Source organism: Amphiprion ocellaris, chromosome 5 (genome assembly GCF_022539595.1).
Source record: "Amphiprion ocellaris isolate individual 3 ecotype Okinawa chromosome 5, ASM2253959v1, whole genome shotgun sequence".
In the NCBI taxonomy this organism is placed as follows: Eukaryota; Metazoa; Chordata; class Actinopteri; family Pomacentridae; genus Amphiprion; species Amphiprion ocellaris.
This window is the reverse complement of record NC_072770.1, coordinates 19,246,110-19,263,208: the sequence shown is the minus strand read 5'-3', so window position 1 is coordinate 19,263,208 and position 17,099 is coordinate 19,246,110. Positions and strand designations below refer to the sequence as shown.

Here is a 17,099-nt window from a genome sequence, read left to right as displayed (position 1 = left end):
GATATGGAGGCAGAGGAATGTGTGTGTCGAGCTGCGTTGACACGTGGAGGTGAGAATTGGTATTCGGAGGCCAATTCCACTGGCATAACTCCTCACTGAAGCTGAATCTCAGAACAGGCCTGGACATGCACTTGGAGGAGTTTGGCAGCAGAAAGAACTCTGCTGCTTTTCAGTGTTTTTAGAGAGATATCCTGAGGGGTTCTGGGCATGCAACTATAACACACTGTCAGATGCTGGTAGGAGACAATCTATGGGCAATCACATTCAAAAGAATTTACTTTGACATGGGCTCCTAAACTACTCACAGTTTCTCATGGTTTCACCTATTGTAAGTCATATTCATGTGGGATAGTGCAGGGCTTTTGGACGTGTACTGGATTTATGGGTAAAAGCTGTTGGCATGTGTTCTGGTCCTGAGGGCTATAAACTTTCTTGTATGCATTAAAAGTAGATTTAAACCAACTGATCACTTTACCTTTCCTGTCGTTCTGGTTCAGCTGTATTGTGTTGTGGTTTTTTGGTAACGTGGATCCTTGAATGTCCTTTCGGATCCCGTTGGGGGTTCCATTGCAAAGTGGGGTGATGTGTGACCCTGCTTCATGCTGCTCCCCTGGGTAACAGTGTGAGTAGGGTGGGGGGACAAAATGCTGCTGGTACTCCATGCCTCCAGCAGGACCAAACCCGTGGCTCAGGTAGTCGGGATCTTTGGAGTAGTTGTTGCCGTTCTCCATACAATCTGTGCACACCACTGCACCATCGAAACCTGCAGGCAGGCAGGGGGAGAGAAAAATAAATGATTTGGTGGCAGAAAGTCAACAACTGTGTGTCAACACTGTGGTTAGAGTGTCTGCTGTAATTATTTCTGATACTGAGCGGGTCTCCAAAGACAGCAGTGCTCCTTTCATCATTATGCAACCCACAGAGGGAAGTGGGAGAAACTGCTGGGCAGCACAAACATTTGGAAGACCAAGCAGAGAGGGAACTGTCAGGTACCTGTGGTGTCTCCAACATGTCCGTTGGGCTGAGGTCCACCACCAGGCTCCACACGGATGCACACGTCCTGCCGCTCTGATAGAGTGCCCTGAGAGGACAGATAGCTGGGCACGTCTGGAGGAACAATCGTTTCATCTGGGAGAGACAAAAGAGTCAAAGACCTTAGGACCAGAACTGTGGATACTGTGGCACAGGAGCTCAAATAATCAGTTACTCTATCGTAAAGCTGCAACAAATACCCAGTTAGTTAATCAGACAGTCATGCAAAAGTGGCAAATATGCACAGTGTAATACAATCTGCTGTTATTGTTTTTGGTTTATTTTAAATGAAATATTTTTGGTTTTAGCCAATGGTTAGAAAAAAAATTTATTGAAAGAATTCACTTTGGGCAGAACTACAGAATGGAATTTTTCTAAACAACTATGTAAAAAATGCCAAATAAATAATAAATTAGTGTAATTGTTAGCTGAAGTTTTGAGGCACATTACTTTTTGAGCAATATTATTCTCAAATATGTTAACATAACCTAGTAGTTGAAGATATGTTTCTATTTTTAAGTTTTGTACAGATTGACAGCTTTCCTTGTAAGACACTGAGAATCTGTTCCAATATCTATACTACCATAATATATCAGATGCTACAAATAGATTTAATATGTCCCAATACAAGGTTTGTCAAATGCAGTATTTCATTACTACCAGGATGTCCAGCAACATCTAGTCAGATTTTGCAGTATGCACGCCAGCATGCTTTTCTTGCAGTTTTGATCAGTTATGTCACATAAATCAAAGAGTCTCACATGAGTATAAAGAAGTCTGAGCTGCCGAGAGCACACAGGAATCAGCTCATTTCACAATACAGACTGCGACAGACATATATGAGGCAGGCGTATTATGACAAAGTTGTATCTCCCAGCTGTACGCATATTGAAACATTACGTACTTAGTATGGGCAACTGGAACATGTAACTGAAGTGAAAAGACCAAGTATGTAATTCGAAACACAGTAAATTTTTACCTACAATAGAAGGACAGAGCAGAGCCCAGCTCACCTGTGTTAGTCACACTACACTCCTCGCTCTTTTTCCTGGTCTGGTAGATGATGCACACCCACACCAGCGACGTCACCACAATACTCGTAACCACAGCGATGACAATGATGCCGATAGTGACCGTGCTCGGACCCGCCGGCGGGGTGCAGGGGTTCCTGCGCTGAGTGACCACCAGCTGGCTGTGAGCGCGCTCTGTGCCCAGGGTGTTGGACATGAGGCAGGTGTAGCGGCCGGCGTCCTCCAGCGAGGCAGAACCAATGACCAACAGCTGGTTTCCTGGAGTGAAGTGGTGTCTGTCCGAGGGGCGCAGCGGTTGGTCGTTGCGTAGCCAGGTGATGCGTGGAGGCGGGCTGCCGAGGGCTTTACACTGCAGGGCCACCGTGTCCCCGACCACCACGCTGCGGTCCTCCAGGTCCTGGGCCAGGTGGGGCGTTTCTATGGAAGATAGGGGTTCTCATAAAAAGCCTGAAGGCCACAGGATTCCTGAGGTCAGTGATTTGTATCATTCTATTGTTATTCTACGGCATCTAAAGGTTTAGGTTTCTGTTCTCAAGTTGCTGCTTCAGCTCTGTTTGTTCACAGTATTGATTACAGACTGGGGGATCCTGGTGATTCAGTTGGATGGACTGAACACAATCTGATGTACTGAGTTTGATGTCCAACTGCTGAAATCTTATCTCTCAATGACACTCTCATCCAGCAGTTATATTTATACATCTGAGTTCATATCTATAATGCTGACAAATTCTGATTCTGAAATCAGTCATCTTTACGCTTTTGTCATTGCAGCACACATACAAGATTTCTCTCGGGACAGAACAATGTTTTCAGTGTTTCCCCGGCAACTTCACATTCTGGTGAATGGAGCACACTGAACTGAGTGAGAGTGTGTGTGTGAAGGTTGGCCTCTCCTCTCAGACTGAGCACTTCCCCTCACAGTGGGACATACACAGATTAAGAGATCTCACTTAACCCACTTCAGTCGCCCTTCTCTCTTCTATCAATACTTTCTCCCTCTCCATCAATCCCCCTCTCTCTACTACCCCCTCAACTCTTTCTTTTCTCTAAATCCCCCTCGCTTACCTTCCCCCAATACACTCCACCATTCCAGTTCTTCTTTGGCTCCCATTTTTCGCCCCCACCACTGTTTTCCAGACAGGGGCCCCTCGACTGCAGCCCTCCCCTCCTCTCTCCTTCCACTCTGCCTCTCAAACCCAAACATCACAGATTCAGCACACAGGCATGGCTGCTTGCTTCAATATCTTAGATTGCTGAGTGGATTAGCACTCCACTTGAACTGCTGAGAAGTCTCTCGCAAGCCGCATAACAAAGTGTGTCACCAAGCAAAATCCACCAGTGTGACCATGTTAAATATAGAAATGGTTGCTCATGAGCTCTTTTGGGGGAATTTAAGGGTTGTAACTAAAGAAGCACCCCCCCCCCTTCTTTTTCTTTTGCTCTGTCCAACAAGGGGTTGCTTCGCTCAAAGACAAAGGACAAAGATGATCTATGTGCTGAGAGAGAAGCTCTGTTTTGTTTGATTTAACAGTGTAAAACAGCCAATAAACTGGGAGCACTGAGGCCTGCAGTGAAGCAGCCATGACTGTCCCTCCCACTGAGTGAGGAGAAGGGGGTGGGAATGCCAAACAAACACCCCTCTGTGAGTCCCCCTCGCTCCCCCAGCATCCCCCCTTCGACCCCTATCGGTGACCTCTGGCCCCTGACCTGCAGCAAGGCCACAGCTGCCGAGAAAAGAAAAATATAAAGCTTCTCATTCTACAGCTCGGACTGACCAATTCCCAGCTGAGTGCCCAGCTATTTACAAGAGTTCATTTTTGAAAATGTGGGAATATGACCAATGCTGTGTTACGCTGAACTCAAGTCAAAAAAAGGGGCAAAGTCTGCAGAACCAAGTTACAAGAAACAACTTTGCAGCTCTTACCCAGCACAGTGAGGGTGGCGTTGGCGGAGACAGTGCCTGCTGTGTTTTTGGCAGTGCAGCTGTACACGCCCATGTCTTCCGGTTTGACGTCCATGATGAAGAATACGTCGTCATCGGGCATGACATGCATTCGGCGTTCACGGGCAGCAGGGAAATCTGTGCCACCGTCCTTCTGCCAGGCAATCTGAGGTGCCGGGTGACCCTCTGCAGCACACTCCAGTCTGGCGGTGTGGCCGGTTCGAATGGTGCTGTCTCTGGGAGTCTTCACGAAAGATGGGAGAACTGTGGAGAAGCATACATAAATTTCATGAGCATCAAAACGACACAATGTTCTTTAACTTCTATATATTCCAAGAAGGTCAACTGTCCATTTCAGTTTTTCAGCACTTGCCTCATTTACAAACATACAGTACTACATCTTCACACCAGCAAGCTGATGGGCGCTGTACTTGAGCAGTTTTCAAAGAAAAACTTTGACAGCAGTTGCTAAGGATTGCAGAGCTTCTTCCAACCAAATTTCCCAGCTGCTGCTGGCATTCAAATCAGGGAACTTCCGGTTAGAAGCCCACATCTCTAACTCCTATAGAAAAACTTGACTTTTTGGCAGTTTCAGCTTCTTTTCATCAATGTGTATGTCAAGACAATAGGCAGAAAAATTATTCTGTCTGAGAGTGAAGAAGAAACTAGAGGTCGGAAGTAGACTTTGGCAGGGGAATCTTAACCATGAATAAATACTCTCCATTTGCAGAAAAGCAGAGTGACAGTGCACATAAGAGATGACACTGTTAGCACTGACATGCAGCTAAATCAATTTGTTCCAAATACCATCCAGAGAGAGATGGAGGCCAAGCAAGACAAAACTTTATTTGAGTGAAAGAGAAGAACTCGGCATGGCCACTGATTTCTATCGTTCCCTTGTCAAAACATAAACATGGTGGAAATGGCGTAATGACACACATTTTAGCAGATTTAGGAGATATCTCCTGTCCATCTTGCCTTATCCAGACACTGGATCACTGATATTCTTCCGTTTTTCTCTGTTCTAATTCATTCATTCATTAATAATGTTCTTTTTTTTACAAGCACAATGATCTCATTCCATAATACTAATATAGATCATCTTCATGAAGAGGTCGTATCGTATGCCTTTTACTGATTGTCTGATATCTGATTTCAAAAAACCAAACAACATACCATTGACAATGATACGGGCCTTGCTGGAGTAGGTGGAACCGAAATGGTTGGTGATGATGCACTGGTAACGTCCCTCGTGGGCAAAAGTGACGTGCCGCAGGTGCAGGATTGTGGTGTATTCCATTACGCCTCCCCCTGCGACTGGCGCATGAGATGTAGCACCTTGGTGGTGAGCTCGTACGTGGGCATAGTTCTCCATCTCAGCTTGACGAAGCAGCTCCTGGTCCTTGCGCCAGGCAAAGGTCATGGGGGAAGAGCTGCTGCTGGCTGCTGTGCAGGTGAGACGAACGTCACTTCCAAGGACCGTCACTGTGGGTTCAGGCTGTACAGTGATCTGAGGTTTGGGCAGGTCATCTGAAGGTGTGGAGAGATACAAAGGCAAATATATAAGGAGGAAAGACAGTGGAGAAAGTCAAACATCACAAATGCTCCTCAGCAGGTGTCTGCTTGCTATGCATACATGGATATGAAAACAAGACATATGGAACCATTACCATTTCTCAGTGCAAATGCAGAGCCTGAGACTAAAACACTACATAAATATGTGCAACTATGTAAATAACAGAAGCGCGCCAAGCTGTGCCATGAACGCCTCTTACTCAACACAGCCGCCCACATAAACACAGAATATGCACACACAGCACTCACCGCACACAAAGCTGTTCGACGGAGCCTCAAAGATGCTGGTGCCCTTTAGGCTCTCCGGGTGGGCACAGGTGGCATTGACGCCGGCCTGCAAACCATGTGTCACCAACCACTCAGGCAGCCAGTGGAGCTGGCAGTCACAGAGGAAACTGTTACTCTGGATGAGACTGGAGGAGAGAAAAAAAGGAGCATGTGAGGTATATTATACATCTATAGCACCTTCAACTGAATATGCATTTCTGAGTGTATGTGCAGATGCCAAAAGTAAAGAGGGAATCGAGATGTTTATCTGTCTGCTGCAGGCTGCTTCTATAAGCAGGTTTGCACATTCATTTTGTGTATGCATGTAAATGCATCAATATAACTTACAGGCTTTTGAGGTTCCTGATCTTGCTGAAGGCATCAGGCTGGATGGAGCGAATAGCATTCTCCCCCAAGTTCCTGTTAAGACATAACACACAGTATAATGACTTTACACTAACTGTAGTTATATCTATGCACAGAATCTAACAAGCATCTGACTTTTAACTACGGTGGAAATATCCAGGTCTGTAGGTACAAGGGTACATGCCAGCTTTTCCGTCACTCCCTGCCCTCATTTGACAAAAGCCTGTGAAAGAGCTTATAGGAATTCCATTTCTACTACGGACCTCACCATATGCTCAATAACTTTGTTCCTGCGCAGAGGCAGGAAAAAAAAGGCCAAAGTTGAGATTGTGCTAGGCTAACAAGAGAGAAGCAGCTGGGCACTCGCAAAAGCCCCTGTCTTCTCCTTTTACAAAGACGCTATTAAATTGCTAGCAAGCTCCTCTCTGCCAGCTAGTTTTGGCAACCCCACCCCCCTCACCCCCTCTCCCTTACACTCAACCCCTCTCTCCCTCTCTTGTGGGATACTCACAGGTGTTCCAGGGTCTCCAGACCAGAGAAGGCTTTCTTGGCCACCGATTTGATCTTGTTTCCAAACAGAGTCCTGCCGTTTCCAAACATGAAAGGTGTCGATAGATGAAGAGAGGAAGGAGAGAGGAAGGGGAGAGGAAGGGGTGGGGGGGTGAGAAGAGAGAGCAAGACGGGGAGAGAAGCACAATTAGCGAGGCTGAATCTGATAAGAGTAAAGGGATTTAGGTATTGGAAATCTGAACTGTGTGGAGATTAAGCCAGGAGGAAGGTTGAGCAAGAGTGAATGAGCTGAGGCGGGTGGGTGGTTGGTTGGAGGGGGTTACCTGGGCTCTCCACTGCTCTTCAAAGACCACTTTTATCTTTATTAGAATTTAATAGCAATGACCAGGCTCTGTTGCGTGTGTACGTGTGCACGTGTAGTTTTTTTCCTTTTTTTCCTCAGTACAGCTTGTAAGGACATACTTGCAATCATTCGAGTCTGTGTCGGTGCCTGTCAAGCCAAAAAGTGAGTTGCTTTCCTCTCTGATTTGGTGTTCTAATCCTTCCCTCCACCCTCTCCCCACTACTACCTCCTCTCCGTTCACACCACAGGAAGAGGACATACGGCTGGCTGACTCACAATGAAGACCCCAGTGTTTAAACTCATCCACATGTACATACAAACAAATGGCTGTCTTGTCACAGGGATGGTGAGTAGGCTACTTTGTCATTTATGCAACTCTTGTTCTGAAAGAATTTTATTACACTGTCAACACAAATAAAACTGAACAAAATCTAAAACATATTTTTGTGCCATAAGAAGCACCTCCGCATTCAGAAGCTGCATTTAGGGAGCCAGTATGTGTGGTGGACACTTTGATGTCCCCTTCCTTCTGCCTCTCTTTTTTCCCATGACTCTTTTTGCCAGCTTTGGGATGCAGCGGGCTGCTTCCGCCAACGCCGTGACAAAAGTGTCAGGGTCAGAGGGCTGGGCGTGTGAGGCGTTTGATGTTTGATGACTGAATGCAGCCCTCAATTTCACCCTCTCTGAGTTCCTAACAACAGAGACTGGGAATGAGGGAACGAGAAGAGCGGAGGCATGGAGGAGAAATAGAAATAAGCCTATTGGGGAGCGATCCCCTGCCAGCCTGAAGAAAAGCCCTTTCTCTACTTCTTTCTCTCCTCCTTTCTTTCCGCAGGGCTCACACTGGGAACCATCTTGGCTGGACATCATCTTTTCATCCTGCAGGTTGATGATTGCTACTCACTGCCAGAAACTTCACGCTTGCTGTAATTTCTCAACTCGCTAACTTTCAACATTGAACTTTTTACTAGCTGCCTGAGAACATAAATAATCATGAAAAACTGATAAAAATGATTCGCCGTGTCTTCTTTTTGAACCATTATCTGCTAAAAGAACCCAGTTTGCTCATAAAGCTTCAGGGAAACAATGAAATTATAAGATGACAGCTAGATTAAACTGGAGATTCCGGCGGCTTGGGCTTCCACAGGAGGACAGGAGCAACAAAAAAAAAACCCTAAATGTTTCATGAACAACCCTTGTAAATAAAAAGAAGAGGGGCCTTATAAGCCATTGCTCAGTGTGAGCACTTCCTTTCCAAGTGAAGTGTGGGGTCCTGAGAGGACAGATGTTTCAAGCTTCTGAACTCTGTAGCCTTAAATTGGACTGGCTAAACTTATCTGGCAACAAGGGATGTGAAGGGACTCAGAGGGAAACTTCTGGATGCAAGAAAAATAAAATTGTTTCTCTGTTTTTTAAGAAGAGCAGAGAGAATCCCAGAAACAGTGGCAAGCTGGGACAGAGAGATGAAAAGGAGGGGTTGATAGAGGAAGAGAGGAGGGGGGAATAGAAGAAAGAAAGAGGGGAGACACTCACAGCTTGTTGAGGCTGTCCAATCCAGAAAAGGCCCCGTTGGTGTCCTCTATTGTGCCCGAGATGTCGTTATGGTCCAGCTCCCTGTGGAGAATGAGAGAAAAGAAGGGGATAAGAAAGCTGGAAGGCGGGAGGAGAAGAGCAGGGACAGGGTCTGCCAGCGCTGAAGCGTTTCACAGCCCTGGCAGAGGCTGCTCTGGAAGTCATGGGTTACCCCTTTGCCCATGCTCCCTCCCACCATCATCAACCTCCCCCCTTTGCACCTGGCCTTAACAGCCTCTTTGCTGCTCTGCTCTACCAACCAAGCGCATTCTTTCCTTAGTGGGATGGAGATGGAGTGTGCATGTGATCGTGCGTGCATGTGCATTGGTGTGTCGAGGCAAAAACCGGCACAGGGAAACACATGTATAATTCATGACGGCATGGAGTGACTGGCAAGAACACAATGCTTTGTGAGAGGCCAGACACTTGGGACTGTGCATCTGATGGTGGCAGGTATGGTACAGCCAAGAGTCTTAATGGGTTAGGAGCCAAGCTTAGCCATGGTCAGGCAAACAAATGAAAGAAATTAGAAAAAGGGCTTCATTTACAGCAGTTGGGGGTTTCCAAACACTTGTTGAATGCATCTGTATTCTTCTGAAAGGTCTAAACAACTACATTTTTAGTCGAAGTCATAGCTGCAGAGAAGCCATCACTCCACCCTTCTGCATCAAAACTATATGAAAATCAGAGTCAGAGAACTCTTCTGAACCATTAAAAGGCTTTCTTCCAAAGTGGAGACAGGCCTTTGAGGTTGATGGTCAGCCACACCCTCCACAACAACAGTCTCCACTCCTCCACCTCCCTTTGCTTTCCAAGCATCTCTTATCCCCCTCTGGTTCTTTTCAGTCTCCATTGGCCGCTGGTCTTAGTTAGACTGGACTAGGGCTGCCAATTTCCTACTCTTTCTGGCTGACTGCATGTGAATGGCCATTGCCTTGTTAAAGCAAGGCCAGTGGTGGGGGTTGTGGAGCAGAGTGACCAGGCATGGAGAAGGGGGCCCCGATGAGCCAAAGACCCCCGTGGCCGAGTTAGAGGGCAGGCTGGCTTGTTTGGAGCTTTCACACCCTGATGCAGGCTCCAGGCCCCATGCCAGCACAACCAGCAGCGCAGGCCCAATTAAAGCTCTCCCAGCTCCTTTTCAGGGCTCAGCCTATGCCTGTCCTCCCCTCCACTGATTAGATTAGGCCTGCCTCAAAGACACAGAGAGCAGGAGTGATGCAAGAAAGTAGAAGAAAAAAACATGTAAAATCAAGACAGAGATCACGTGTATATTGTGGGATAACACGGGGAGATGACAGAATACACTTTGGACAGTAGAGGAGAAGAAATGGGCATTAACTGTGCTTTGACAGGGTACAGTTAAAGGAAATAAAGTGAGCAATTAAAGACAAGAAAGAAAAGCATGAGAGAAAGACTGAGATATGGCAGTCAAAGCTCTGTGTCCCACCCTCAACTTTCCTCTGTAGCTAGTTATCTAGCACCCAGTGTGCCAGCAGAGAGAGAGGCCTTGTGCGCCTTGGCTTGTCACCCTACTGTGAGAAAGAGCTTGTCTAGCGAGTTCTGGCACAACTCTCTCATCTGGCTCTCTCACTGGGAAGTGGTGTAGCCAAGAGGACCTTGGTTCAGAACCAAGACCCCCAAGTCTTTCTGCTGGATTTATCCACTGACTTTGTCCTTTTGGTTCTCTCCTTTTCTTTCTTTGGTCTTGTTTTGTGCAGAAGAACCAGGGGGAAAAGAAACCTCTGCCTTTATTCATGGCTTCTAAAAGCGAGGAAGGATCTTAAGGGAGCTGAATGACACAGAACACTTTTAGAACCAAGTTTGTTAGGAAGCAGTGTTTGGAGACAAAAAGTCCAAAACAAAAAACAACAATAGGAACAAAGTGAGAAAAGGCACAAAAAAGTGAGATGTTGCTACAGAAACTAAGACAATAAACACCTCGTAAAAGTAAAAAAAAGAAAATCATGAATAGACATGAATGCAAATGAGATCAAGCCCATGTTGAAAGGTAAACAATCCCCACTCTCTAAAGTCAACTGAAGGGACTATGTGAGCCTAAATATCAAATGTCACACAGGCAAAACCAATATTAAGCATCTCAACTTTCACTGCTCCCAAGTGGCACATCGTAGCCTCATCGTCAGCAGGGGCAAAACCATAATGAGTGGGTTGTTGGGGGTCGCTTAGGGCTTAGTAATGGTGGATGGGGGTGGTGTACTTACAGGACACGTACGGCCTTGAGGCCTCTGAACGCTCCCTCGTTGATGTGGCTGATGGAGTTGTGGCCCAGCCGGAGGGTGTGGAGGTCCCCCAGCACAGCCAGACTCCCCTCATCCAGACGAGTCAAGTTGTTGTACGACAGATTCCTGGAGAGAGAAAGAGGCAAAGACAGACAGAAACAAGGACAGAGGCAGACACAGAGATGGAGAGAGAGAGAGAGAGGAAAAATAAAAGAGGGTAGACAGAAAAATATTCTGTGTGAGGTCTGGAAGGAGATGATATGTTGGCAGAATGCTGAGGCAGCTCGCGACATCATCATACTTAAATTTCATGGCTGATTCAATGTCTATTTGCCACTCTATGATGCGTTTTTCCATTGTGACTTTTTCCTCACCAAAGGATGTTAACAGAGAATGGGTTTAGCAGACCTCTGAGCTCAACTGAGGTCTGAATCGTTTGACAGGAAAGAAAGGAAATGCTTGGTTGAATCTTTACATGTCTACAACCTTCATTTATAAGCTTATTTGAGTATGTGGTAAACCCCAGAGGAATATACTATCATTTGTGGACTGCAGTCCTCAAAATCTTACTCGTTGTCATAGCTAGCCTTCAAAACTTTATCTTTATCTTAAAGCCTGGAGACCTGAAGAGTTTTATTTGTTTTAGGAGTACTAACAAGATAATTTAATTGAGAAACAAGTCAAGACTTGTTTAAATGACTTGAAGGGTGTTTTTTTTCATGGTTTATACACAATACCTCCTGGTAAGTCCTGATTACAAATGATAATAAATCCTATAATGGTATCTTTCAAACAGTGTTCAAAGGCAGTATTGTGCATTTTATTGCCCTCTCTGTGGCCCTCTCTGTCTGTCTCTGTGGCCAGGCTTCAGGCTTGCTTGACCAGTCATGTGTGCAGAGATTCTCCCTGATGACCAACTCAGCCTGGCGCATTGGGAATGCAATAACTGGCTCTCATAAAGACGAGTCACTCACTTCTATCAGTCATAGGGGTCATCATAACTCTAGATAATAAAATCATATAACCGGTGACTGGTACAGTGCTGGGAGGCAGATTTACAAACAGTGCCAGAAGCAATCGGTCATTCCTAAGAAGTGCACACAGGAAACAGCATTGAGATGCACAGAGCAAACTAGCATGATCACCATCTACCCCTTTATCCCTTCTGACTGTTACACATAAACAAACATAGGCGCCACAGATAGCGCGGGCTACCTCGTAGTTAGCAACGCCTCAGCTGAGCGAAGCGCTTTAAAGCAGCATTACGACAGTCATGTCAACAGTACAGGGAAGACTCTTAGATAATAACTTGGTAGACAAAGGCAGTGAAGGTGATCCTTCAGTGTAATTACCACAACACAACCAGCAGAGGATTACACGGCAGTTTACCAAACTTCTGCGTTTCAGAACAGAGTACAAAAACTCTTGTCAAAGGGCTTGAGTGCTGTTGAGCCCAGCTCTAATTATGGGATAAACAGGCTTATCCTGAGAATAGCGTAGCGTATTGAGTGTTAAGGCAAAATGTCATTTAACCCTGAGGAAAGTAGATGCATGATATGGGTAGTGGGAGGGGAGAGTCGGTTCTCAGGCTTTAAGACAAGGGGTTTATATCACTGGAAACAGACACAAAGGTAAACCAATTTACAGCTAAATTTGAATCTATGGTTGTTTATACAAAGTTTAAAATATCCAACTTTATTTTTTAGGCTGAACTTTTTTATTGAATTTGTGCACTGAATTTCTATTTGCTTCAACAGAGTGGCACACAATGTGTTTGGGTGTTCTGGCTAATTTAAATGCTGGCACTCACAGTTCCCTGAGCTTCTGGCAGAACTTCCATCCATCAGGATTGATGCGGGCTATGGAGTTGTTACTGAGGAACAGTTGCTGAAGAGAGGTCAGTCCATACAGAGAGCCACTGTTTACCTCTGTCAGGCTGTTGTAATCCAGGTGGCTGAAAAAAAGTTTTTGCAGTGAGAATTTGTTGACACAACAGTTTTCCGTATGTCAGTGGTATTATTGCATCCTGAAATGGCTAAATTTGCAGCAGTATTTGTGTAAATTGCAATGCAATTTGTGGCCATTACTCTGTTATTATGTATGTAATTTGAGTAATTTTGAAAAAAAAAAAAACCTGCGTGTCGGCAGGAGAAAAGTGTGATTTTTGTGATTGTGAACAAGTTCCAGGAAGGGTCATTTTCTTTGGTTGGTGTGTATTCCTGTAATAGTAAGCAACTGGAACAAATAGGATTAGCCTGTCAGGTAATGCTTGCTCCAAGCACTCCAACCTCCATGTAGAACCCAAATTACATAAGCAAGATAGCTGATGATGATGTCACATGTTGTACATAACAACTAAGTGGCCAAAGCTATACATGCTGGATTGTAAGTCACTCACACAATAACTTACATATATCTAACTTAATGCAAATGATTATCTTTATGTCTTAAATAGTTACATACAGAACTTTCATCTTGGCCAGGTCCCAGAAGGCTCCATCAGTCAGTTTGCTGATACTGTTTCTTTGCAGCTTGAGCACCTCTAGGCTGGACAAACCCTGGAACGTTAGACCCTCCACCTGACGAATACGGTTCCTGTTCAGCTCACTGTAGGGCAGATGGAAAAGACACACACTCAAAAAATGTAGCAACTCATCATGAGTATACCACAGGCTTTAGCTTACAAACTAGGGTCAAGCTATGAATATTTGTATTAACAATGATACAGTCAAGGAGAGATGTAGAGAAAATGTGGTATAAGATGTTTAAAAAGTGCACTTGTTCTCGTTCTCCTTTGTACATAATGCCGAAGACGCCTGTGCATGTGACAATGAATCTGTTCAGCTGCTATGTGTGTGTGAAGGCTGTAAAAGCCCTCAGGTTGGCAAAGATAAACATCCACAGAGGTTCTTTTATGTCTAATGTGCATCACCACTAGCATGTGCAGATACAGTGTCACCGGGGCCACCTGTCCAACAAAAGGCACCTGGGGAAACCACTGGAGCCACAATGGGGGGAGACTCCCATTACGTGAGTCCCTTTGCTCTCCAGAATAGAGGCGATGAGCTACAAATGGGTCGACCTCACTGTTATGCTGGGGGGGAAGTTTGACAAAGATAATGGAGCATGGTGTGGGGAATGAACTAACCACTTTGGGGATATGGAAGAAGGCCATAAATCACTAATAATAGGGCCCGGGTGTTTACCTAGTCAGACCTTATCCACCCTTAGAGGTATAGCTCACACTAATAGCGTTCCAAATGTTAAACACACAGAGCTCGATCAACAGACACTAGGAACTCCTACTTATTCAAACTCTTAATTCTTTTCTATTCTGTAATGTCTCTAAAGGCTATAACTGGGAAACTCATTCATTTTCAGCCTTAACATAAATGTCAAAAGTATAATGTTTTTGCAGGGCGAACTGCTCTGACAGATCAAAACACAACCTTGTCAGCACACTAACTATGTTGTTAAACTGATAAAATCCAGTGGTACTCACAGCTGGGTGAGCCTCGGGAGCTGGAAGGCTTTAACAGGGATCTGGCTGATGCGGTTTCGGCTCAGTCTCAGGACCTGCAGAGTTGAGCCCAGATGGTCCAATGCGCTGACCTCCAACACACTGATCTTGTTGTTACCCAGGTACCTGAACACAGACAAACCACGTTATAAGGATTTATAACAAATCTCAAACATGTGTTTATTAATGCCCCAGTTTCTCTGTCTGTTTGAGTTATTTCAGATACTTCTTGTATTCTGTAATCAGTATTTCTTCATATGTTTTCACTAAAAAACTGAATGCAATTATAGTATTGACATACAAGACAAGTATTTTTGTTTTGTTTGTGTTCCTACAAATACCAATAACTGAAAAACAAACCTTTACAGTGAAAGTTTTTAGAATGCTTTAAAAAAAAGGTGTGTCACGTGCCACAACAATGCTCTGAGACTGTACTTACAGGTCTCGTATTTGGAGTCCTGCAGGGAAGCACTGCCCTCGTAGCTCAGTGATGTCATTATTGCTCAGGTCCAAAGTTTCCACAGAAAGCAGCTCTCTGGTTCGCCTGCCATCAATACTACGGATCTTATTATGATGTCTGAAAAATAAAAAGCACACATGAAAGACATTAGGGGTGGTCGACAATTCTAGACAGTCTACAAAGTTCACGCCATTACTTTGCTAAACTTAAGTGTACTATTCCCATCAACCCAGGCAGGACACTCCATTCACCCAGGCTTCTTTAAACCCACTCAGGCACACAAAGAGAAGAGTACACAGAACAAAGTGGTCTTCATCCACCACAAAATGCGTACTTTCAGGACTTCCAAACAGGGGCTGCCTTCTTTAAACAATTCCAAGGACAAAGAAACAGTCACAAAATCTTTTAGATAGATGGGACCTTGGTGATCAACCAGAGCCACTTGAAGGAAGTACTTCAGTGTGTGATGGAATAGAGAGAAGACTGTGATTCTCAAGGTCTGGTCACTATCAAGGCTTTAATATACACAAGGACACGGGAGGAGGCACAAATGACAACAGAAAATCAAAACTTGAAAAGATGCCACAAAAATTATGGCTGCTGATGTGTCTGAACCCAGAAAAGGAAAAAGCATGCACCCTGCTTGCTTAAAGTTTCTTCCAGAGAAGCAGGAGAAAATAGGACTTTCTGCATAAGGAAACATTCTAACTCAGCTATGTTTTGTCAGGCCATGTTATGCTGGTTGAGCCAGGAGTCCAAGAGAAGACCGAACAGATCTGAGTTTTTACTTCAGCCCTGTTTAGGGGTCTTGTGTGGAATGGAGGGTCACTCACTCCACCCTATCCTGTACTCCTCAACATCTGTAGTGGGTTACTTTGAGGACCAGGACTCACTCCAAACAGTGCAGATGATCAAGAAAGAGAATGATAATAGAAGAATGCTGTCCCAGTTATCACCTTTTAGTCATGAGGAGAACTGGATTGTGGGAAACACTGCTTGATAGCCATCTGTGTGTCTATGTATATGTGAGCATGTCAGGAGACTGAAGGCCCGCGTTATCTGAGTATACATGAAAGCCTTTGCTGGGTGACACATTTGACACATGACTGGGTGCTAACTAGGGATGGGAATTTCATTTAGTATCACTTTCATTTGCCTGACTAGTCTAAAAGAAAACTTAAGCAAACAAGTTATAAAGAACGGAAACAAGATGGCGATCAAACAGTACATCTATCTGCTACTTAACTTATCTTTAAAAAACAATGTGAATGCAGGTATACACAGAGAGAAACAGGCCAACTGTGATCGCTTTATATAGTGAGGGCTCATCCCTTTACTATCCAAGTGAAATCTTACATGACAGAGCAAGAGAAATTGCAGCTTTAAAACCCATTGTGTTTGACATTGACTTGTATGGTAACTGTCAAAATTTACTGTCCAAAACTAGTCAGTTATAAATTGACACCCCTAGGGCGAATAGCATTTACTTAAAGTCAGCTAATGGTAAGTTCCCGGTGTACAAGGTACAGCGACAGAATGGGCAGGCACTGTTGTTTCGCACTGAAGCCAGAGCTGAATCGCTGTCTGTGTGAAAGGGAGGCGGCATGATGACAACCACACTAGACAGCAACACTGTTGTGTTACACATCACGCCTCTGGTTCTGGAACACCGGCAAGCTATGTGAAAGTTCAGACAGGAGCGCTGTTACACCAGCTTATTTGGTTGAGTGTGGACGAGGAAGCAACAGCACCATGACGGCGTGTTCTTGACAGATAGCATGATCTCTGTTTAAAAGGGCTATATTAATCATCCTACTCTTTCTTATATTTACACCCTACTGAGATGTGTGTATAACATAGGTTAACTCATACATCCAATATGTGCCAAATTTAGATTTCAGCTCTTTCCATGTGCCCATATATACGCTCCCCTCATCTTTCTTGCTGGCTTCATCTGTTGTGCTTTTCGATTCAGTTTCAGACAAATCAGTTAAATGTTGCGTTTAGGCGTGTGATAAAATGATTGATAGTTTCACTTAAAAAAATCAGATGCAAACTGCCCTGAAAGTACATCACAAAAATAAAAAGGTTGGTTGCATGAACAAACTCGAAGTATGGTGCTTCTTTACTTAATGTTTATCAAGATGAGATGATTCCTTTTTTCTTATTTAAGTGTCTAAATGTGATATTGTTATGTGCTTTAAATTGTCATTCAACCACTGTAATTATTACATGTGTACC

The 17,099-nt window shown here is 44.6% G+C and overlaps 1 protein-coding gene across 1 annotated transcript in view; it reads right to left on the bottom strand.

Annotated features, from left to right (window-relative positions):
• lrig1 (leucine-rich repeats and immunoglobulin-like domains 1) overlaps positions 1-17,099 on the bottom strand; it is a 37,337-nt gene that overhangs the window by 2,056 nt on the left and 18,182 nt on the right. Inside the window, exons 4-17 of the mRNA XM_023295729.3 lie at positions 14,838-14,975; positions 14,381-14,524; positions 13,342-13,485; positions 12,689-12,832; positions 10,861-11,004; positions 8,600-8,680; positions 6,725-6,796; positions 6,196-6,267; positions 5,830-5,993; positions 5,182-5,535; positions 3,988-4,269; positions 2,046-2,480; positions 994-1,128; positions 476-763 (exon numbers count right to left, since the gene is read on the bottom strand). Of these exons, the coding sequence (XP_023151497.1) occupies positions 476-763; positions 994-1,128; positions 2,046-2,480; positions 3,988-4,269; positions 5,182-5,535; positions 5,830-5,993; positions 6,196-6,267; positions 6,725-6,796; positions 8,600-8,680; positions 10,861-11,004; positions 12,689-12,832; positions 13,342-13,485; positions 14,381-14,524; positions 14,838-14,975 (2,597 nt within the window). The remainder of the gene's footprint in view (positions 1-475; positions 764-993; positions 1,129-2,045; positions 2,481-3,987; positions 4,270-5,181; positions 5,536-5,829; positions 5,994-6,195; positions 6,268-6,724; positions 6,797-8,599; positions 8,681-10,860; positions 11,005-12,688; positions 12,833-13,341; positions 13,486-14,380; positions 14,525-14,837; positions 14,976-17,099) is intronic.